Source organism: Seriola aureovittata, chromosome 7 (assembly GCF_021018895.1).
Source record: "Seriola aureovittata isolate HTS-2021-v1 ecotype China chromosome 7, ASM2101889v1, whole genome shotgun sequence".
Taxonomy (NCBI): Eukaryota; Metazoa; Chordata; class Actinopteri; order Carangiformes; family Carangidae; genus Seriola; species Seriola aureovittata.
The window spans coordinates 2,618,915-2,643,476 of NC_079370.1; the positions used below are offsets into that span (position 1 = coordinate 2,618,915).

The 24,562-nt window shown below is 41.3% G+C and overlaps 1 protein-coding gene across 1 annotated transcript in view; it reads right to left on the minus strand.

Moving 5' to 3' along the window:
- Positions 1-6,240: 6,240 nt before the first annotated feature.
- Positions 6,241-24,562, minus strand: part of agmo (alkylglycerol monooxygenase) — a 47,430-nt gene continuing 29,108 nt past the window's right edge. Inside the window, exons 11-13 of the mRNA XM_056380968.1 lie at positions 24,311-24,393; positions 22,563-22,668; positions 6,241-6,888 (exon numbers count right to left, since the gene is read on the minus strand). Of these exons, the coding sequence (XP_056236943.1) occupies positions 6,808-6,888; positions 22,563-22,668; positions 24,311-24,393 (270 nt within the window). The 3' untranslated portion in view covers positions 6,241-6,807. The remainder of the gene's footprint in view (positions 6,889-22,562; positions 22,669-24,310; positions 24,394-24,562) is intronic.

Sequence of the window (24,562 nt, forward strand, 5' to 3'; positions counted from 1 at the left end):
GAAGAAGAAGAAGAAGAGCCCTATTTTTGTCTGTTGCATGTTGTGCAAAAAACAGGAAAAAAGAAAAGTACAGAGAGCAAGAAATTCAAACTCAGCGTCCATCTTTGTTTTCTCGCTAGTAGTGGTTAGTAGTGGTTGAACGTAAATAACAGATTGGTGGGTTCGCAGATGTACGCACCACAGCCTTGAGAACTGATCTATAACATCACATTCTGCATCACAGTCCTGTGTCCATTTCTATGACTTCAGACATTAAAGTCAATGAGTTAAAAAAAATAAAAAAAATAAAGAATAATGAAAATATAAACTCACCAGATGTCAGGTAATCTTCTACGTGACCTAAAAGGTGGAAAAGAAATTTATGTTAAGCAGGTGCAAAGAAAAAAATACCACTTTTCTTGTAGAGAGGTGAGATAATTGACACCACTCTCATGTCTGTTTGCTAACTATGAAGAAAACCAGCAGAAAAAAGGCTCAGCTTAGAATAAAAGGATTAACCAGATACATTGAGATAAAACATGCGAATGACTTGAGAATTAGAAGTGAAGGTGGGCAGATTGAACCAGGTATGATGCTGGTGTCAATCTTCTTATCTAAATCTCAGGTTTGTGTATTTCCCTAAAAATTGAACTATTCCTTTATGAAGGAATCAATCATAGCTTGATAGAGCATTGTATTCATTAATTAATATCGTAGCCATCATGGAGGACGGCTATGGATTCTTCAAAAGCTAATTTTCACATTATCGTCCTATTCATTTATAGCTTGTCCGTTTAACAAGTTGTAATACATGAAACATGGAGACGGAAACATGCGCTCCACCATCTCATCATGACTGAGTCACATGGACGGCACTGTTCTCATGGAGTCGCTTCAATTCAAGATGTTGTTGCTGCTCTGACACCAGGTGCACTAATGAGGGGCAGTGCAGTCATTACATTTACTCCCGGTTCTGTAGCACATCGGAGGCGGCAGCGCCGGAGTTGTCCGGTGCATTCAGGCGTTCCCGGGTTTTCCTGACCACTGCTGATGCGATCTGTCCTCGACCCAGTGAGCAGGAACACATTCTTACTCTTACACAAGCGCTGCGACGATATGGAACTGGCATGCGATTATTTTTCATTCACGTCTCACGGGGAGCGGCAGAGGAGCTGCGTTCCTTACTGTCTTCCTCTGGTGGCAGTGTGAAAACAGGAAGGAGGTGGTGGTGGGGGGGGTGACCGTGAAAATATGTTTTCATTTCGATTATGTTTTTATATCTTCCCACTGAATCCTGCAGTGTTTTATGGTTTTATATTAGGCAGGTTTTGTGTTTTTGTTCTTTTTCATACGGCTTGTCTGGTGATTTTTCCATTTTTCTCTTACTGTCAACAAACCACATAAAAAAACAAACACAGAATGAATTTCTCCTGTTGCTTGTGAAGCTGTAACATGATGTATGTTGTTCCTCTGTGTGCCATAGAGCTCCACTGTTGTCCAGAAAATATTACAGCACATTAATAAGCCACATTTTTTTACACAGGGTGAAATGTTTCTTCACTGTAGTTTGTTTTGACTCAGTCCTACACACACTGTCCTGTGGATGGATGAGTCCGCAAACCGCAGGACTGTCAAACAGGAGACCGCTGTGTCGTTCCTATCTGAAACCGATAGTCAACATTGTTTGTTTAAACCGAGACGTTCCACGACCGTAACCACGTGTTTATTATTGTAATGACTGCGATGGTCTTGGAACTTTAAGGAAGTAAGTATTTTAACCCAAACTCCTCTTTTCCTAATCATAACCAAGTAGTTTCAGTTCACAACCTTTGCAGCGTTTTATTGCCGTTACCATGACGACAAAGGACTGGTACCGCCTGCCACAGGTACGCTCCTAGTGGTCAAATCTGAGGTCAGGGAAAAATTACCCATATGGTCATTTAGTTTAGAGGACTGACTCACTAGAGCACCAAATGTGTATTAGTTCACAGCTGAAAATAGTCCCTAATAAATGCAGTTTACCCGTTTAAGAAACTTCTGCTAAATACTACAATGTCCAAATTATTTAAACTTTTTTTTAATTAAACTATATTTTAAAGATTTATGTCTTATTTAGGAATGAATGAGCTTGGAGCTGAGAGCTGAGGAAATCAAAAAGTGTTGAGCGACTGAATTGGTTTTTTCATGGGATTTGTCATTAGTAAGAAAAATATTGAATATTGCAGCCTCCTCCTATAACAGCTGTAATTAGAGAAAATAATCTCAGTAATATGACTGACTTGCAGTGGATAAATATGCACTAAATGAATATCTTGTATTCTAACTGAGACAAATTCTAATTAGGTGCAAATATTTTCTGTTTGAACAGCTCCTCAGACATTCATAACTACACTAAAATGAGTTTTAGATGTTTACGGGAATCACTTTCATCAGACTGGGCTATTAATGAAATACTGGTTTTGATGTATCACTCGGATGATTCAGAGGTGGTTAAAAAGCTGCCATTAGACTGCGGAGGATGAAATGAGTGCTGGCTTGTTTTGGCTCCCTCCTACATTAGAGCGAGCCCTGCGAGATCTAATTCTCATTGACGCTCACATTGATCGTCTTTCTCCGGCGACATTTCCTCGTTCCATTAAGCGGGACCCCGGGCAGAATTCCCTCACCACTTATTAGTAGGATTTCATGTAAAGGTGAAGGCCATATCCTTCTACACGGCGATCAATATGTCAGCCTCTCGTCTCGTCTCGTCTCGTCGGTGGATCACTTCAATAACCCAACAGATCATTAAACAGCAGAAAAGTATGAGCACAGCAGCACTTAGTCTTTGCCAAAGACTATTCAGAAACTGTAGCAGGTCACGGTTATAACATTGTCATGTTGTAATAAATTAAGAAAGATTAAGTGTGTCTTAAGGCAAGGAGTTAATAGCATTAGTCAGCTGTTATTTCCTTCTCTCAGTTGGTTTAAACTCGATATGACAAGGACTCAAATCAAATGTTTGCAGCTGAAACACGAAATCTCGACAGGGGCTCATAAAAACAACTCCTCTTCTTCCCCTCTCTGCTTCTCTACTAACAATTTATAGACTGAACGTAAACCTGGAACAGTGTAACTGCCTGATCACTGTGATGTTAATCAGTGAAGACACAACGTGCTTTGCATTGATAAAGTAATAAAGCACAAAATGGCTGGGAAGTTACACCATCAAGTGGTTTCAGGGAGGTGTCGACAACAGCTTTAACGCTCTTTGTTAAAGATTAACTGAACTGCACCGGAGGGACGAGCATGATTGTTCACTCATGGTGTTTTAATGACGCCGTCACATGACCTCGCTCCAAGATCTGCCATAGAGTTCAGCTGGGTTGAGATCAGGTGACTGTGAAGGCAAAATAATTTTCTTATTAATCAAACTATTAATTGAAGTATCAGCCTTTAACCACAACACGGGCCACATTGCAGTAAACCCAGTCCAATTCATTCTTTTTATCATATTAATCCCTGAATTCCAGTTAACTCGTCTTTGTAAAATACAATAGGTTAATAAATAGGTTTTTAAAATATATATATATTTTAGCACCTAGAAGATTATTTTGTTTAAGTTACAAGCAACAATTGTTTTTGTGTTTTTCTAAATGTTGAATCGAGTGAGCTGCAAATAAAGGTTTAATGAATTTCATTCTAAAGATCCGCTCCTGACATGTTTTAAGACATATTAAATACAATCCTTTGATTCATCATTAGTGTCTTTTATCGTTTTCCACAAAAAAGCTCAGTTACCTCCTTGAAAATCTAGAATCAATGATTACGCAAATATTGTCACTTAAAAAGTTTTATCTACCAGACACGAGACGTCTCCTTACGTCACTGAAGAGTGTACAGTATGTGCACAAGAGGTTTTAAGTTTCCATGTCACACTTAATGTAATTTGCGTACTGGACCACAGCTGGTTTAAAAACTAGTGATGTCACAAAATCAGCATGTACGGTCTTAAACTCAGATTTAAAGTGAGCACAGACAAATTCTAGCAGATGAATATGAAAACAGCCAAGTGTCAAACTCTGTTTCCCACGAGTTCATCTGTATATTCCACACAGTGGGAGTCAAACACTCAAGTTTAATAACAAGTAAAACACATTTCTGAGTGGGCGGGGTCTGATGGTAATTTGTATCTCAGTCTGTGCTACATCAGTTAACACCTGATGTACTGTATATAGGTGTGTTTAATAAAACACGGTCTGTATCTGATAAATGTGACTTCTTTCCTCTTTTTGTGACTGTACCTGGTCAGGTAACTTCAGGAGAGACAAATATACAGCATTTATTGCCAAACAGCGCCTCTGCAACCACTCTTTCCCACAGTTCATGCTAACCTTCACTTTCTACCTGTACGTACAGCGTGAATGCAGCAGGCCTTCGCAACAGGGGACCCGGAAGCTGTAGTTGTTTCCTGTTTTTGTAAATTAGTTTACAAAAACTGCAACTAACGTTTATGATCCTAAAACCACGAGGACTACACGAATCACTAACTGTTCTTTTTCAGGTGAAGTTAACGATTTTAGCAACTGCTTTAAAATGCAGGAGACACAGAAAACGCACTCACCTGTCATCTCAGCCATTTCAAACATGGAGGAAAGAAAGTCCGACCTCTGTCGTCATCAGCTTGGACAGAAGCAGCCATGTTGAAACCTCGAGCGTGTTCGATATCTGGCCACACCCCCAATCAGTGACGTTACAGCGGGGGCGTTTGGCTTTAATAGCTGATACAAATCACTATCCGGGTTTCCATGGTAGTTTTGCGCAAAAAATAAAAAGCGATCTTTCATTTGGAAACGAGAACACACAATAGCGTATGGTCTGTGTTTCCGTTGAGTTACATTATGCGAATAAAGGCGGGTTTTCTCCTCTCGCGATATCATTCCAAACAAACGTGATGATGGATTTCCGGAAGACTTCCTCTCGGTTGGAAACAGCCAGCTTTTCATTTCAATTTCGGGAAATATTGCATTAAAAAAAAAAAGCGGGGGGGGGGGGGGGGGGTTTGGCTATAATACTAACTAACTAATACTAACTTTTTCTTTTTTTAATGCTTTATTATTCAAAACATTATCCATTTCATCTAATCAAAGCAGCCAAACATTGAAACCCAAGGAATCAATCATTTACCTCTGAAATAAAATACATAGAAAAATGTAATATACAAAGATAAGATATACAAACAAAAAAAGAAATGCAATAAAAGGAAACAAATGCAACATACAAAGAGGGATAATGAAAGCGCATGAAGCAGGTTAATGGAAACCTACTGACAGTGACTTCGCTGATGAACTGAGAACAGCAGCAGCAGGTTTTAATTGGAGATTTAAAGTGTCACATGACGTGTTTGATGATGTGATGATGAACTTCACACTCCACTTTATATTCACTGTATACATGTATATCCAAATGAGCTTGTTCTGCCAACTGTTCTTCACAGATGTTATCTGCATCTGTAAGATGAATAAATTTGTTAAGATGTCTGGTATTTGACTGAACCCACCGTGAACGATCTGCACATATGCACAAGTGGAGTAATACCATCTGTAGACCTGCTAACATGACTCATCTCGAACATTCACACCTGCTCCTTCATTCTCCAGTGATATTTTCACCATCGATATAACACAGTGTCACACTGATATTAATATTATTACACATGCACACTGCCCTAAAGTGGATGTTATGTAATTGTACATAATTGGCAGTTTGCAGCAAGTAAGAGGTGGAGGCAGAAGACCTTTCGATTGAGTCTTAGGGAGACATGATGCTGTATCAATGGGGATAAATCATGGTCATCATTTTGTTTTATATTAAAATATATATTATTTTTCATTTTATATAACAATTGTTAAATCTCACCCCTTCAGAAGAACCTGAAATTACAATCCATTAATTTTTTGACTTCAAACTGGAAAATGTTAGCTTTTGCTTTACCTCAGTACCTCGGTGGATTCTCTTTACAGTGATGTTCAGGTTTGATGAGCACGGACAGGAGCGGCTTGAAAACAAGAGGCAGATTTAAATGAGAATCATGACGGAGGATAACAGCACCATCTGCTGTGGACTGTTTGTCACTCCCACACACGATCTGGAGGCTGGAGGATCTGCCAGCACAGAGCCGACACGCAGCACAACCTCCAGGCTTTCAATTTGCTTTTACATTATTTCATTCTGTCTGACCTTAATGCATTTTAGGGAAATCAAAAACGGAGACTGGAAAAGCAAAATTACAAATGTTTTATTGCAATGAGATCCCAAAAACAGTATGCTGTACAGTGTTGTGCAATATTACAATATAAGTTGAAAGGGAAATTACCAGGCATCAGTATGCAATTGCTTTATAAGAGGTATATGTTGTATAGTTGGTCATAGTGGCTCAGGTTAAACATGCTGATTGATTAGTGAATTAATTATCACCGCAGCTCTTCTGTTATTAATTTAATTTTAAACAAAAGCACAGCAGAGACATAGAAAAACAAAATTATCGAAAGAAATTAATCATTTGATATGAAACTGTTTTCATGATAAAGCTTTGGTTATAAACAGTCTTTGACCAGATGAACATTAAAAAGTAAAAAAATGAATCAAGCAGAAGCTGAAAGAACCATTTTGTTTCACTTATCCAATAAAAAGAAAAACCCAGCACAAGCTGATGGAGGCCACACACGAATTAGGCTGTACAAAGTGTTTATGGTGATTCAGAATATGTTTCTATGGAATTATATCAGTCATCATGACTTCAAAAGATAAAATTCCCCCGCACATCAGTCAGCGTCGCCTCGTGTTGACTCAGTCGACCTTCCTCTTGATGCTGAGCAGCTGAGTGAAGCTCTGCAGAGCCCAGTACAGCAGAGAGAGGGAGACAAAGGCCTGGACAACAGAGAGAGAGAGGGGGAGAGGGTCAGAGGCTCAATGTGAATGTGTTTGATTCAAAATAATGATCGACACCTTGTAGAGACTTGAAGATATTGGTCTGTGAAAGCTTTAATCAGCTGACTGCCGAGTCTGAGGGTCGACATGTGATAAATGTGTCAATGTGTTGGATTGTCAGTGATTTGGGAAGATATTTTCATTTAATTTCACATATCTGGCTGCAACTGAAGATTGTTTTCATAATCTATTAATCTGCTAATTATTCTTTCAATTTAATTGATTAATTGATTTGTCTATAAAGTGTGAGAAAATGGTTAAAATGCTCAATTCAAAGTTTTAAATTCCACAGAGACATGTTGAAATAGTTTGTTCTGTCAGGTCATCAGCCCAAAGTCAAAGATTTTCAGTTTACTAATCCACAATTTAAATTTAAATTTAGTTTAATTCAATTTTTCTGCTTAAAAAAAAAAAAGATTAATCGATTATCAAAATGATTGCTGAAGGATTTTCTCTAAATTGACTTTTAGCTTTAATTATCTGTTTAAGTGTGACCACCTCAGTCAGAGATCAGCATCTGATCACGCCTTCTGAAACCTGAACCGGAAGCTTTCTGTGCACATTTTACTTATGCATTAAGACATTAATGACATGTATTTATATTTTCATAATTAAATGTCTGATAAAGTTTCTCTTCCAGGTCCCGCACCTCCAAGAGCTGCTGAACGTAGAAGAACTTCCAGGTTTTAATGAATTACCAACACTTGTATTTTATAGCTGTTAAGGATTCTTAAATTAAATGCGTTCTTTGTAAATCTTTCTAAATCGTATAGATTTGAGGTAATTCATGCTTATGTTGCACCTTATGACATGATGAGGTGAATATTTTGGTACATATTTGTTAATATATTTTCTCTCTTTTAATGCTGACAGACTAAATATTGATGCATTCATACCACTGTTTCTCCGACTACCAGCATGAGCTTAATTGTAAAATTTGAAAAAGGATAAAACTGATTCAGACTGAGCAAAAGAAATCTGGGACGTCAGAACATAAAAAACATCGAAAAGAAAAAAAATTTCAAAAAGTAAAAATGCGACAGGTATAATTTACGACGACTGAACACAGAGGAAAACACTGAAAGCGAATCTGTAATTGAAAGAAAACAGTGAGATCCTTCAGATGCAGTCGGTCTCTGGATGATGTAGAAAGTGGACTTGGGGGTTAAGGAGCAGGTCTTCTCCCCAGACGCTCTCACGACGGGGTCAGAGGGGTCACCGCCATGGGGGACCTCGCTATTCGCAGAGAGGAACAGAAACAGCCCTCGCCTCCACCCCCTGCTGCGTTCTGGCCCATAAACTGCATCCTACATCGCAACTCAAGCCAAAACCAGACCGCTGTCCATCACAGGCAAAAAAGCCTGATGGGAAAAAAAGTAATGTTTCCTCCTGGACACAACAGCTGTTTTCCTCTGAGAGCGAGAGAGAGAGAGAGAGACAGAGACAGAGAGAGAGAGAGAGAGAAAGAGAGAGAGAGAGCACAACACACAACTCCTCTCTCTGCTTTTCTACCTGCTCTGAAAGCAGCCTCCCCACTGAGGGAGAATAAAAACTCAACGATGGACGAAACAAAAGGAGAAGAAGGGATTTGTAAAGGGATTCAAGACATGTCCGCCCTCCTTTTTTTAGTGGCCCTGATCCTTTAATTGCCTACTGTAGATTTCCTTTTCATTGTTGGCACAGGCATTACAGAACATCCCAGTGTAATTTATATAGTTTTAAACTCCAAACCAACCAGCGAAGAGATAAATCATATTCAGTCCTGTGTTCACAGCAGTGCTGGGATGTAACTGTACTCAAGTCCAGTTCTGAGTTACTTGTACTTTTACTACTACTTTATTCTGCTTTATACTTGTACTACATTACATTTCTGAGGGAAATAAAAAGTGATGATCTTATAAAATATGATGCATTTTTAAAGATTAAACTACCTAACAGTATATTAAGCAGTTAAATTCAGCTACAACATTGAAAAGCTGCGTACACATTAAAGCATCAGTAATAATAATAATAATAATAATAATGATCGATACACACTTTCCTGATAATATTCAAGTATCTAAATGCTTCATTTTTACATGTAATGGAGGATTTTTACTGTCCGGTGCTGCGACTTTTACTTAAGTAAAGAATCTGTGTACTTCTCCCACCACTGATTCAAACAAAGAAAAGACAGAAAATAAAAATGAAGCTTTGTGTGTATAATACTCCTGATCCCATTCCCATTGCAGAAGCAATCAAATCAGAACCAGCAAGCTAATCTAATTTACCGCCCTCGTGTGGCGGCAGCAGGCCATCGTCTCTGAAAGACACCTTGACTTCCATCAGTTGAGTCTTGAGCAGCAGAGAGGGGGAGCAGCCTTGTGATGGGCGACTTGTTAGCTACAGCTAGCAGCTAGCTAAACTGCCCTTGACTCGGCTTCCACTGTTCTGAGATCAGATATGTTAGATTAAAGTTAACAATGCTACCTCTTAACGTGTGCGTGCCATGTCATACACACGTGCAGACGTGCAAACGTGGAAACTAAACTTGTGCATTAGGAAATTACTTCAATATTAAAAGTAAAATAACTGCTCTATATATAGAGGATACTGTAGATACATATTGTAGATTCTAGGTAAATTTAGTAAAAATGTAAAGAAAGTGTATTTTCTTAAACAAATCTTCACTGTTAAAAAAAAGAAAAGAAAAGGAAGGTAAAACTTTGCAAACTGACGGAATTCGTTTAAATGAACTTTTTGTTATAATAAATAAACCAGCAGTAACGGAGGCTGTGATGTGTTTTTGTTCTAACTTCTCCAACAGGTCGACTTGAGCTTGCGGGTAAGTGATTTACCTCACACAGAAACGAGGAATAAAACCCAAAGTTAAAATTGCATTGACATTTGACTTCCTCTAAAACTTACTTCACAACCTGTTTCTCCTGGTAAGTCCACTTAATACAGTTTAAACAGGATGGCTACAGGTCTGAATTCCCTGAAGGGAAAACAGATGGAAGATTACAAATACATGAAGTTGCGTCGTGTCCATCTCGGAGACGGATTGGGATCGAGAGCGGCCGAGAGAGGCTTGGCAGAACCTCACAAATCACATTTCACTCAAACAGACTGAAACATGACAGAGGTTTCTATCAAAGCCGCATGTCGAGGGCACCTATTTTTCACTGTTTCCATTTCTCCTCATTTGCCCCTCTATACGCTACATTTTAATGGACTCTGTAGGAAATCCATGTGGGACAGATTACACAGTGGAAGGAAGCGGGTTTGATCGTCTACAAATAAGCACTACGGCCAGACAGCAGCGGCTCCCAAAGTGGAGATCTCAGCGAATCAGCTCACACTCACTTGGTTTTTGGGCAGAAGGTACTTTGTTAAGGGGAGTAATACAAAAAGCCACAAAGACTTTTCTCCGCTTCTTCGTTGAGCTTCATGCACTCAGGGAAGACGCAGAGGCTCTTGTTCAGTACCAATCAGAGCTCTCCGCTGAAGCAGCTGAGGTCGACAGGAAGTGCCTTGCTCAAGAGCAGCTCAGTGAGAATTACAGATGCTTTCAGGGCTGTTTCCAAGTGAGGTACATGAGGGACGTAACAAGAGGCGTTTGTATCGTATCAATTCAGAAAGGGAATCCATTTGCCATTTTTTCAAAAGGAACAACACATGTGGTGCGATGAGGAAAGGCAGCGTTGATCCGTCCAACACTTTAGTCCAGAACAGCTCATATGTCTCAGAAAACTATTGGACGGTTTGCCATTAAGTTTGTTCCAGACATTCAAGGTCCTCAGAGGATGAATCGTAAGGAAGTTGGTTATCCTCTCACTTTTCACCCACCAACAAATTTCCACTTCGTCTCATTCGTCCAACTTCGTCAGCTAACTAACTTTAACTAACACGCTAACATGTAAACAAACTATTAACGTGTGAAAGAAGCATCATTAGGATCTAACCCCTGCAGACAATGAAAATATGTTGAGGGGGGCCGAGAGACAAGGAGAACGGGAACGACATGCACCAAGGAGTCCGGCCGGAGGTCGAACCGGCGACCCGCTGCTCAGGGCATCAGCGCTCACCTGGTGCAATTCACTTAAAAGCTTCATTTAAAAACAAATTTTCACCTGCTACATCAACAATAAAAGTTGAGCCAAAAGATATAAATTTTAAACCCAGTTTCTATTTATCATTGAATCAAATCTTTTTACACAGGAAGATGATTTCCTTTAACATTTTCTCCCACAGTAATAATAAAGTGCCACATGATCACAGCTGATTCTGAGTACACACTACGAGACCCTACCTGACACACCTGCCTGTAAAAGTTGCTTTAGATACAAACAGCTGCCACTTAAAGCAGAATAAACAGTGTTTTCATGCTGTTGCAGCCTGACATGAATTTCTCAGAACTTCAAACACGGACAAAAATAAAAACATGAGACATCGGACATCTGCAGCTCAGAGACAAAAATATCTGCATTGACCTTCAGAACAACAACGGTCAAACTCTACATTAACCAGACTCATTTTGGCTGCTGTTGATGGACATGAAGCATCGAGCAGATACGTTAAACACCCCAGGGTGCATTTTGTGCCCCTGGTGACTGTCTCCCAGCCTTCAGCGGGTTAACGTGGCAGAGCCTCGCTGCTCTCCAGCGCAGCTGCACTCGTGATTGAAATGAAAACAAGGCAGAATGGCTGCTGTCAGACGTGTGATATATGACCTGTAATGGGATGTTTCCAGAGCTCCCTCTCCATATGGCTGCCTACAGTCCACCAGACCTGGCCTGAACTGTATCGGAAAATAACTCTGAGCTTTTTGTTTTAACCTGACAGCAGCGAGGAGCGGAGTGGGTGGAGTCTGCTACATCTGGACATTGCTAAATTGGTGAAAAAAAAACTAGAGAAAATATTTGTTGTTTGATCCAGAGCACTACTCCTGCACGGCTCACTTATCTGTGAGTGAGTGATACGCTAAACACTGGAGTACTAAACAGCTCAGCCTGTAGTTTTACTGGATTTTCTTTTAGTCTTTAAAAGAATTCGACTTTCTGTTGCAGAAATATAAGAAGAAACGAAGCTCCTCATCATGTGACAAATCTGTACAGTAAAGGAAACTGAACGTACTGAGCCTGAAGCTGAAGTGTGAAATGGATTTACTCCTTTTAAAACAAATCTCAGTTTTGTTTAAGGTAAATCTGTAAAACATAAATAAATGTGCGCCTTATTTACACTGGCTATAATAATCTTTTAATAAGCACACATTATGTATCACATTAATCTGAAAGCATGAGACAATGTGAAAGGTGTCGCTCGTGACGACAGAGAATTATGAGTCAAAGCTGCAGCTCTGCTCAGGTTTCATCTCATTGTTTAAATGTCTGGACCACGACTTCACTGTTCTGGTTCACTCTCACCGCTCTCATTGTGTCGTTTTCTGCTGCAGCAGCAGAGAAAAGCTCTAAAAACCCACTGTACGTTACCTGATAGCGACTAGCTGGTGAACATAGTGGAGCATGTAGCAGCTAAAGAGCCAGATATTTCGAAAACCCATTAACTGAAAGCAAAGCTACGAGAGAGTGGATATCAGGGCTGCACACTTAATCCAAATATAATTCAAATCCCAATATGGCCAAGTGCAATATCCAAATCGCAAGGTAAAATGTGTCACATTGTTGTGCATTGTTAGCACCATTAGTGTTGAGGTGTTACGGAGACGCCCCGGCCAGTTGGATATTCTACTGTTTGCTAACGACAATAACTTAAAAGGTGATAAGTCAGCGCTGTGCCGCCAAGTGGCCCAAAAAATAAAAAATAAAAATCAGCTATTGAATGTTTAAATAAATAAAAAAAAGACGGGTTAAAGGATGAAAGAACATGACATGCACACACACACACACACACACACACACACACACACTCTCACACACACACACACACACACATGCACAGTGTATACAGCCACAGTTACTACACCCTAAATATACTTTAAGTCTTCTTAGAGATACACATGAAACACATGTACACACACAGTTCTATTAAAGTACACACCGTCACCTGCACGTACACACAGAGACGTGCACCCTCACACATACAAACGTGCAGAGAGGACTTCCTGTCTGTTCATTATGAGCAGATATACAGTCTCTGTGCTGGGGTTGTTTGAGCAGACTCAGGAAGGATACGCTGAGCAGGTTAACGTCCCACAAGAGAGTCAGTTTAGTGCCGGCTCTGTAGCACAGCCATGAGAAATACCGCCGTCACACTCCCACGCACACACACACACACACACACACACACACACACACACACACACACACACACATACATACACACAGCCAGACGAAACACGTGAAACTTCAGTTGGTGAAAGTGTAGCAAAACTCAAAGTGGTCTGATTACATGCCAATTTAGAATGATACAGGTGTTTAGAGGTTTTCCTTTTCACATCTGGTATTTGCACTCATTTACCATGCGTCTGCTCGAGGGTCACATGTAAGGTCCGCAACGACTCATCCAGACCATTACGCCTCATTGAAAACACAAGACAAATCCCTGAGAGTAACCATTTTCATATCTGTTCAATTCACTTCAGACCACAGCAGCTTGGCGCCACTTCAGCCTCAATAAGAGAAGTCTTCACCTCATCATTAACCACATATCCCCGGGTGGCTGCACTGGCGGACCTGTTGCTAAAGAGCGCGCAAGTCGATGGAAATTTGGAAGGCAGGGTGGCGGGCATGAGTCCAACATACAAAGAGGGTGGAGAGGACAGGAAGTTACATTTACTTTTATAAAATCAAGCCCCTGTTTGTGTTTTCATGGAGCAAAGAGAAGACGTTTGGGTCCACGGTGGATTAGTTCAATGGGATTTCTCAGAGAAGCGGCGCAGATGGATGAGTCTCCGAGGGCCTGTAAGAGGTGTATCTTTACCCTGACTCCTCTCATTCAACGGGGATATTTATAAAAAACATTCCTACTGTAGAGTCTGAAGCCAACTGCTCTTGAAGCCATTCTGTGTTCCTGCCACATGTGGCATTCTGGGTAGGAAAGTCTAAAGAGGCACTAATCAGCGATGCCAATTTGGGGTAATGCAACACAAATGGTACAGCTGTAATCAGCTCAACAAAGAGGAAAAATGTCCCATCTCTGCCAACCTGGTCCAAGGTGTTAGCACAACAAACAGACTAAATGAAGATCTACTGCCTAATTTAAGTTTATTTGACTAAAGACGGTGAAATGCTTCAAAGATAATAATTCAATAGAACGGTGCAAGGACAAAAGGACGCTCTCCAAAAAGCATGTGAGCAGCTGAACTCGCTGCTCCAATAAAAGAAAATATCTGTGTCGGGTCAGGACCTCGGTCAGGAGCGGATCAGTCGCCTTAAAGAGCAGCTCAAAAAGAGACTGTGGATGTCTTTGCAAGGGAAGTCTCCTGAGAGAGGGAGAGTGAGGTCTCCAGCAGTCAGGTAGAATATACGGTTCACAGCAAAGTCGAAAGGGCAGTATGACTCTGATAACTCAGGAGCTCATGTTATTGCTCCACAAATGTAATAATTTCTCTGTTCAGGAACAATAAAAAGCTCAAGTCAATGTCAAGAAAAATGTCATGTATAAGAAAGGTTCCTATTACAGTTTTCAGGCATAGTCATCGTCCTAACCTTCTGCAGCTGCCCGCAACGATTATTATCTACACACTCAACCATGCGGGAGCTGCCTTTGCATTTCAATCAACAGCAAACACCTTGGAAGGTTTCTGCTGCGGGAGAAAGCAGGAAAATATGTTGGCTATCTGACTGTCGGCGTGTTTTGGAAGGAGGTGGAAGAAACAGAGCAAACCATCATCAACGAGGAGCCACACAAAGTCAGCGCGACTACAGAGACGGTTCAGATTTTGAGAGGCACGCGGCGGGTCCACATGCCAGCCGAGGTTACGTCATTGTGAGGTTTTACAGATGCACAATGGAGTTTGCGGAGCCTGGCACTAGAAGCAGGCAGTGGGCCTTAAAATGTGGTTTAGGATATGTTTTAAAAGGAGAAGACGACCAAACAAAAGTCTGTGGGAGCTTAACATCAAGCGCCAAAAAAGAAAAAAGCATCGGCATCAGCAAAAATACTGACCCTATTTCAGAGACCAATCCAGTTTAAATGTTTCCTTCTATCCTAATAAAATCATGTTTCTGCTTTTAAAATGTAAATTGAAGTTATTTATATAAGGTAGCACGTTTCAATTTTACCCAGTTACACTGCACTGGCCTAACCACCCGAAGCAACTAGGGTTCAGGGTCTTGCTCAAGGACAACTTGATATCATAGACTATATATAAAGATGGATGTAACCTTCGTGATGTCACTCATAGGTCTCTGAAGAGCAGTTTTGAACCTCAGAGAGAGTTACTCCACCGTTGCCATCTTGGCGGGGGCCTGACTCCGCCCCTAACACCCAGCTAATCCAAAAATGGGCAAAGAGAAGGGGGCGTGTGCGGGGCTGAGACTTCAGTGCTTCGGTGCATGCTGGTTTTACACTCAAAGAGGCCACGCCCTCAATTATACATAACTTTAAGCCTCAATAAAATTTAAACAGGTGAGATATATAAAACTAAAAAAAGGAAATTAGATATAGAGACCAAAACAGTTTTTTGTGCCAGGCTGTAAACATTTTTATTTCTGCTGTAAAGTTGGACATTTTAACATTGAAGTCTATGGGGACTGACTCACTGTTGGAGCCAGACTCTAGTAGTCATTAGAGGAACTGCCTGTTTGTGTTGGCTTCATTTTTCTGCTTGATACGCAGAGAGGAGGTGGATGATCCCAGGCTCGGGGGGCGCAGACCCTGAGTTGACGTATCATATCACGGGCTCCAGAGTTGGACCGGTGCATCCCGATCCTCTCCAAAGGAATAAATGAGCTTCTCGTTGCACCTCGTCAACTGATTCTTTGTCAGTGTAGATAATATTGATGGGCGGAGCTCTAATGCATGTGATACCTTAGTAGTTGGGCAGCAGGGAATAAGATCAGCGTTCAGCCTTTTGTGTGACAGTGGCTCTTCCCACCCACTGTTGCAACATCAGATCTGAAGTCTGTCCAAACTTGTAACCCCCTATGTCTCACAAACCCTGGCAGCGGGAGACATTTTCCAGCTCACTTCTGGCGAGATACTGCAGCTTCAACTGTTTTGATTTTCATTTTACTACAATATCAGACGTGTGATTATTAGCCAGTAAGCCAATGAGCGTGGTGGAGAGAGAGAAATTAATAAACTGAGTGGAGAGTGATGAAAGCTTGCACTGGAATCAAGGTTGCTAAATTAATATGCTAAGCCTTCAGTCAGCACTCCACTGATAGATTTTACAGTAAAAATCTTTGACTTATTTATATTTGAACTTTATGAAAGTCTTTTATCATTCGTAATGTTTTCAATTTGTGAGCAGACGTCTTCTGGAAATTGGCGCTGGAGTTCTGTGAAATCAGCTTTTTAGAAGAATGGAGAAATGATACTGTGAGAAAAAAAAAAAAAAAAGTAAGCAGAAGAATCTTTCGCCAGGTTCAATCAGGTTCACATGTTGGCTCGGAGGCCGTATCATAAACTGGACGACTGTTGTGTTTCACCCATGAATTAAAGCACAAATAGGAAGACAAATTCAAAAGAAAGTCAACGCTGGCCACAGAAACGAACCCTCAGGAAAAGCCAAACTAAATACTGCTAGAAAACCCCCCAAAGGGCCAGTTGCTGTTAGATTTCCATAGCTTTACCTGGCAAGTGGTTTGACAACATAAACCAAGCGGTTACTCTTTGACGGGCACGATCCCCTGCACATTGAGTGATAATATTTCACACTGTGTACGGTCGACCACCCCGCTGTTTACTCCAACGGAACAGTCCTACCCAGCGTTTCTCTTTCAAATCCCTCCACTTTCTCCATGGGAGGAGATTTCCTTTCCTTTCCATTCCTGCGAGCTCTCAGATGATGTCATGCTCACAGAGTTTCCATAGCTCCAAACAGTCCTGTTAACCTCAGCCTCAGCTTCTTGCTACCACACATTCCTGCTTCAAAAAGAAGAAAAAAGGAAAAAAAAAAAAAGAGGCCGCTGACCTCTCACCTGAGATCTGGAGGGTGGAAACGACACTCTCAGATAACGGCGAGCTCTCGCTGTGTGCTGTCTTATCTGCCGCCGTCCGCTCACGGCTGGCGGATGGCGGGAAAGGGAGGGTGGGGTGGTATTTGCGGTTATAACAGAGAAGTCAGGTGATGTGCTGAAGATAAAAACCACTTGGTGCCTTTGTGTTTGACATGAACTTCATAATATTGTTCTGACCTTCTGCATTTGTCTTTCCCCTCACAGTCTGACAGACAGGAGCTCCTGTGAGATTGGAAAACACTATCAGCACAGAGATGAAAAGATGGAAAATCCAATAGGGTTTGAAAACAGTTTAGACGGCTTCTTTTTATATTTCGGATTCAAATGGATTACATAGATTTAGATTTTCTTCTCATATGTCAGACTTGCATGAGCTAATACGCCACTTCTTGACCTCTTTTATTACAAGGAAACATCTCTGTCATATTGTACATGGTGAATGCTAAAAGCTTCTTGGGCTTTTTTATTATTCTGTTTGGGTTATTTTTGATTTATAACTAAAAAAATAAAAAAATAAAAAAATGGAAAACTGACAGAAACTCTTGGAAAAAAAAACAGCAGGATGCCAAACTACATTTTTTTGTCCTGTTGGATTTTAACCCAGGAAGTTAAATCTAAAATGTTTTCCACAACAGGAATCCCTGAGAAGCTCTCGCTCTTTCTCAACCGAAGGCAGGCAGGTGTATTTTTATGAGCTCTCCTCTTAAATTACTGTGACTTCACCAGCGGTTAGAGGCCGATGTTCTTTTTCTTTTTTCTTCTTTTTTTTTTTTTTTTTAGAGAAACGCTGCTTAATTACTCTCGAATACAAAGCGTCTACGTTCATGTTTCCCTGAGCCTTCAGGCAAAACCAGGGGCCCACACACTAACACAACCATGTGTTACATCATCACCCCACCCCACACACACACACACACACACACACACACACACACACACACACAGTAATATGTGGACACACAGACTGAATAACACCAGGCGTCATAATGCAATCAAGTACAACAGCTCTGCAATAAAAACAATCTTTGTGAAGCTAACGAGATAAATCAGCGTCAGAGAGGTGCTGATTTAAGTAACTGCTGTTTCTATGTGAAGTTGACAACTTCACATATATAAAAGGTGAAAATCTAGGTTTGCATTTAGGTGACATAATCTGGTGAAAGGATTGACAGAAAACAATCAACAACTATTGATAATTGATTACTTGTTAGAGTCATTTGTGATGCAGAGAGGCCTCTGCTGCTTTTCTGTTTTATATGATTGTAAACTGAGTGCAATGAGCTTTTTTCTTTGTATTTTGTGATGTTTAATAGATTAAATGATTAATTGAGAAAAGGATTTCCAGAATCAATAGTGAAAATAATGATTAATCATGTCCTCTGAGGCTTAGCGTGGCTAACAGGAGCAATATTAGCACAGTCTGCAGACTGGAAGGCTAAAAAATCTAAGCAAACTAGACTCTGGTTCTGGTTCTAGTTAAATGAGTCGTCTGAAGCTAAAACTGCTTTAAGGCACAAACTGTGACTTGGCAGGAAGCCAACAACACTACAAGCTGCCAAACAGCGTCATATTGATATTATTTATTTACTACTGCGTGTGGTCTCAGTGGACAGAGGCAGCTGGACTTTATGTGAAATCGCCATGAAGATCTGAAAATGATAAAGACGCCAAACAAACACGGATCACTACAGGTAAAGGTAAGGTACTCTAACAAATCACTTCACTGAATGTAAATGTAGTCGTCCTCTAAATACAGCAGAGTAAGACAGTAGGAAAACCTCACCCGGGTTCACTCCAGACTCACGCATACACTCACAACTGATCCGACACCAGCGGGAACTAAAATGACCTTGAGCCAAAGGGTACGGTGGCCCTGAGAGAAAACGCACATACACATGCATGTGAGTATCTGCAGCGCACGTGTTGTGAAACTGATGAAGATGTTTTCTGAATTTGTCTGTTTACATGTTTTTTCTCAAGCTGCGGTCATGAAATAAAAGAGCAACATAAATGTTACACATCTATGAGATTAATACTAGTATTAATTTAAAAAAAACTGTGGTTATAAAATCAGCTGCTATTTGTGATTGAATCTGATGACCTTTAGTATTAACCGCAGTTAAGAATTGCAGTAATCTAGGAAAACTGTCACCATTACACAATTTGCACTTATTTTTCTACTGTAAAATGCTTATGTTGTGCATCTATGTTAAATAATGAGTCTGGCTCATTCATCATTCTCATTTCTTCATTCTGTATCGCAGCGTTGGTTTGGTTGTCTTTGTCCGATCCGAGGTTACGAAGAACACAAACAAATAACTCCTCCTGCACATACAGCTATAACCTCACACAACCCTGCCCCCCCCCCCCACTCATTCACACACACACACACACGGTTACCAGCCCCCGGTCTCGTCTGCTGTGCGGCAGCGAGGCCTTCATGTGAGCTGCACAGACGTGGGTTCGGGTGGGTGAGTGGGCGGCTGGGAGCGAGAGGCAGCCCTGGTTTACAGGTCAAGCCTGCAGCTTTACAAGGGAAATCTCCAGAGCCACTATAAATACCACTGTGAGCTTTAAGGGTGCAGTATATCACACCACTGGGTTTGAAGGACCACAAACCGACCTAGTTTTTGTAGGGTTTTTTTTTGTAGTCCCCCCCCCCCCCCCCCCCCCTGCTTTTCCCAACTGTACAGTCGCATGAGCCTGAATACAATTAAATGTGAATTTCCCCTCCTCCATTTCAAGTGACTGTTAATTGATTGGCCCGACTTCAAAACACGCCCCCCCCCCCCTCCACCCTCTGCAACAAAGACCTGGCCGCTCACCTCACGCGTCAGAGCCATATATCATTAAAGTACCTTAAAGCTTTGGGGTGGTTTCACGTTTTTTTTTCCCCCCTTTGCTGCAGCTCTGAACAAAGAGCGCAAATATGTCAGGAACCATTTCAAGTCAATTGTGAGGATTTTCAATGAGCCCCACCTGCAAGCACGACATTTATGCAGCTCAATCTGATGTAGTGCGACTTGAAATGAGGCCTAATGATTCGCTTAAGGAAACGCCTGCATGAAACTTCCAGCGCTGTCGGAGTGACACAGCCGCGCAGCATGTGCAGCATAAATCAAGACAGCTTTTTTTTTTTCCTTTTTAACTGTGAAGCTGATTGGATATGCACTTCATTTAAGACATGTGCTTTTAAAAAATTATAATTCATTCAGTTTTATTCAATTTTACGGTGAGAAAAAGCCTCGACTTGTCTTTTGAACACCTGAGCACAGCAGATGTGGAGTCACAGGACAATAAAAGCAGCGACTCAGCGCTCACGTGCAAATCTCATCAGCCGGCGCTAGTTAGCGGCAGACGGCACTAATTGGTTCCAGAAGTGCTGCTCTCGTTCACACTGGCTGAAACGGCAAAGCAGTGAGGGCGGGCAGAGAGAAAGGGGTGGAGGAGGAGGTGGGGGGGTGGGGTGGGAGAAAAAAAAAAAAAGAGGTAAGGAACGTAATGAGAGGTCAGCCGCCATCTACAGTTGGGCCGCCAGAGCCAGAAACGCAGGCCAATTTTATGGTCAATTGGGCGACGCATCTGGACTCATAGATCACAGGGCGGCGGGGCTGGACTTAGCACCCAGCTCGCACATATTTCACACACACAAAACAGACCACACAACACACACAATCACAGGCAAAAAAGGTTACACACACACACACACACACACACACACACACACACACACACACACACACACACACACACACACACACAGACTGGGGGAACATGATGCTGTCAAAGAATCAGATGATGAGTCTCGTAAACATGCTTTTAATGTCAGACTTCACATGTTCCCCAGACAAAGATTTCCTAATTTAAAGAGTTCAGTGTGTTATTCTGTCATCACACTCATTTCATTACGACGCGTCACTATTTATATGAAAATGATTCTCTCGTCTTTCCCGCTGTTTCCCAGTGTTTGTTTGATTAACTTTCCACAGTTTCCAAGATGAGGAATTATTTTTTCAATATGTTCCCACAATATAATGTGACAAGACAAAAGGCTCAGGCCTACGTTTAGTAACCTGCCCAACACACACACACACACACACATGCGCTCTACGCTGATTTGGCCGGTTGGATCTTGTTGTGGGTCGACTTTGTGTTTAAACTGTTGTAAAATATAAGTTGAGTTTCAGTGTTGCACAGTAATCTGGACACAAACCGATTCTCTGGTTCACGCTCAACAATATTTTAATGGAGGGTGGCAGGCAGCAGGCCAAACTCTTAGTTAAACCCCAATGAAAGAAAAAAAAAAAAACAATTTCCACAATATGTCATTAAACCACAGTGAAAAAATAAAAATTAAACCGTGTTGGAAACAGTTTTGAAAGGACATTCAAAAGTTTTCATGCTCAGTTCAGATCCACATTTAGAAGCATCACATTAAAATCCTGTTGGACAGCACACGACACACTTTGAGTCTTGAAATGAAGGGAAAAATTAAGCAATCCTAAATGAGGATCATGTGATGTGATCAAAAGCCCCAAGAACAGCTACTAAATGGACCCTGAGGCTGAGACGTTGTTTTGTCAACTGGTGTTTCCAAGGTCGAGAGTGAACTCTGAATCTCAACTGTTCCACCAAAAGGGACGAAACGTGCTCAGAAAATGTGCTGATGAAGATCATGTGTTGTGATCAAAAGCCCTAAAACAGCCACTAAATGGAACTTGACGTTAAGACAAACCCAGTCTGTTATTGGGGCTTTGAAGTTGTAGTTTGAGTCAGACTCACGACCACAGTGTTACGTCCATTTTAATCATCGTGTTGCTGAAGCGCCACCTGTAGGAAAAGCACCACCGCATTCACTAATATATCTGGTCTCTATGACGACATCCGGACCTTTGCTTTTTTTTTAAATTTTTTTTATGTTTTTGCTGGCGACCGTCAGTATCCGCAGCTGAAATAACAACTCCGCTGTCGCTAATTAACTCCATGGGTTGGCCAAACTGCAAAATTCAAACACTGGCCGTTGTCTGGTAAGTGTGGTCTCTGCGGCCCGCTGTCTGTAGTCTTTATAACTCAGGCCAAAGACGGTTTCCTTGAGAAGAGACACCACCGTGCAACATTTTGATGTTGAATAGACCATGATTTTGTGATGACAAGTTGAACTGGCAGATGTTATATTAGTGCATTATATTGTTTCATGCTCATCACCTCTGAAGCAGGACCTCCAGATTAGCTCGTCCTGTTAGTCTGTGACGCTAAAGCTAGCTCAGGCTAAACTCTACAGCTGTCAACACTTACTTAAAGGGGACCTGCATCAATTTTACACATCACAGTCTGTTTATAGGTCTGCTGCATGTGTTGTATACAGCCTTATGTGGTTCCAGAGGGAGCTGCATGAAGACACGTAAATACCTCTGTAACACCGGTTGAGTGCCGCCATTATGAGTCTTCAGATTGCATTGTAACTACACGCGCTGCAGGTTGTCTTACCTCTGTGGGAACAGCCAGCGAAGGCACCAGGGGCTTCATGAAGCCGTACCTCTGCATTGTCACCATGACGACACAGCGTAGCATCTCCAAGACGCCCGCTGTTGGCCTGAACATGACATCAACACATCAATGAATGAACACGACACCGAGGCTCAGCTTGACATCTCTTCATCGTACGCTCACCTCGTGGCCTTCGCCAGACTTTTTGATGTTTCAGGAATAATTGAGTTTTTAATGGGAGACGTTTCCAAGAGCTGATTGAATGATTCAAGCCCCGTTCATGACAGCTGAAGAACTAGAAGAGGTATTTTCTAACTTGGCAGATACCAGCTCATTAACACCAACACTGGGGCTTCAAACGCCTTGACAGCGGACTGGCGTGGATCAGTGGACCGCGACCTTCATGGCTTGTGAGCCTTGAAAGCAACGCGAGGGTGCACATGTCTGACCAAAGACTGAAGCTTCCTGATCAGATCGTTCCATTAAAATCATTTCTAAAGGCCTGAAGAAGTGAAACGATTCAATAAAATAAGATACAGTCTGAAAAAACATATGTGTCTGCACCAGGTAGCATTGCAACTGACATGTTTTGACTGTATATAACATGCAAGAAAATATTTATTTTTGAAAATATTGTCTTTTAAATCATTTAGACTTAAAGGCAACCCATGTAGCCTATCCTGAATATATTGTGGTGACATCAGATTTCGCTCCTCATTCATTTCTATGAGGAACAATAAATTGTGAGGTTCTCCAATCCTACTGTTAGCGTGCTAGCCACCCTAGCTCCAAGCTTATTGTCCTGCATAAAAACATAATAAAACAAACAGTCTGACAGAGGAATTAAAGGGGCTATTTGTAGGTTTTCTCTGCAGTCAAACACGCCCTCTCTCGGACATGGTCGCTTGCCTCTGACAAATGTAGCCTCATTTAGCCATTTGTTCACAACCGGCCTTTTCTTTTTAAGAGATGTAAAAACTTAAAGAAATATTTTATACCATAGAATAAAATGTTTAAAGTGTCTTGAGTTTGTGTTAACCACGCCCTCTGAGCAGCGTTACGTCTTCGGGGCAGATCGGAGGCTACACTGAGTCGCTATCAGAAAGTGACAAGACGGGTCCGGCTAGCTGGTTAGCATGCTAACCTCAGCGGAGGAAAAGACGTGATAGAAACAAGAGTTTATATTGGCGTTGTTTTCCACCTCCGGAGGCTGTTGGTGAGTAAAGGAATGAAGTTTGATGCTGAACCCGAAACGTTTCATTAGACTGGTAAGTAAACGGCTGTTAATGCTAACGTTAGCTATGAAGCAATAGCAAAAATTACAAATAGCTTGTTTGAGGTACGGCCCGTTGCGCTTATACATGTAGAATTTCCAAATCAAATGACAGCCATAACTAAAAGATCTTTTACTTATTAAATTAATTAGACAGCAAATCCTGACATTTATCAATCCATTATCAAAAAGGTCAATTAATTTTCTGTCTACTAATCATTTCAGCACCATTAGCAGAGGTATGTTGTTTTTCTTCTTTCCCATCTTATTAACCATCTTGCGATCCTCAGATTTATGCTGCGGCCCCTCGGAGGGTTTCAAACTCCAGGTCGGGAACCGCTGACATAAATAACCAGAGGCTTTTCTCTCGCTTAACTCTCTTCCCACTTCGACATTTTTCCACTCTTCAATCAAACATGCAAATGCTTCAAACACTCCTATAGAAATGATAACATAAACAAAAGTCAGTACTGACCTCTGGTCGATGATGAAGCCCAGGGAAGTGAGGGTGAGCAGAACGTAGATGGTCATGCCCAGAATGGTTAACTGGGACAGCATCTAGGATTGGAGATACATTTACACGCCATGAGAAATGTGGTTGGGAAAAAATACATTAGAATTTAAACCTTAAATCAATATCATGGCTGGTTAAGTTACGATCACAGGAGACCTTACTGGGAGAGCAGTCGTAAACCGCACGGCTGTTCGACTGTTTACTTCACAATGC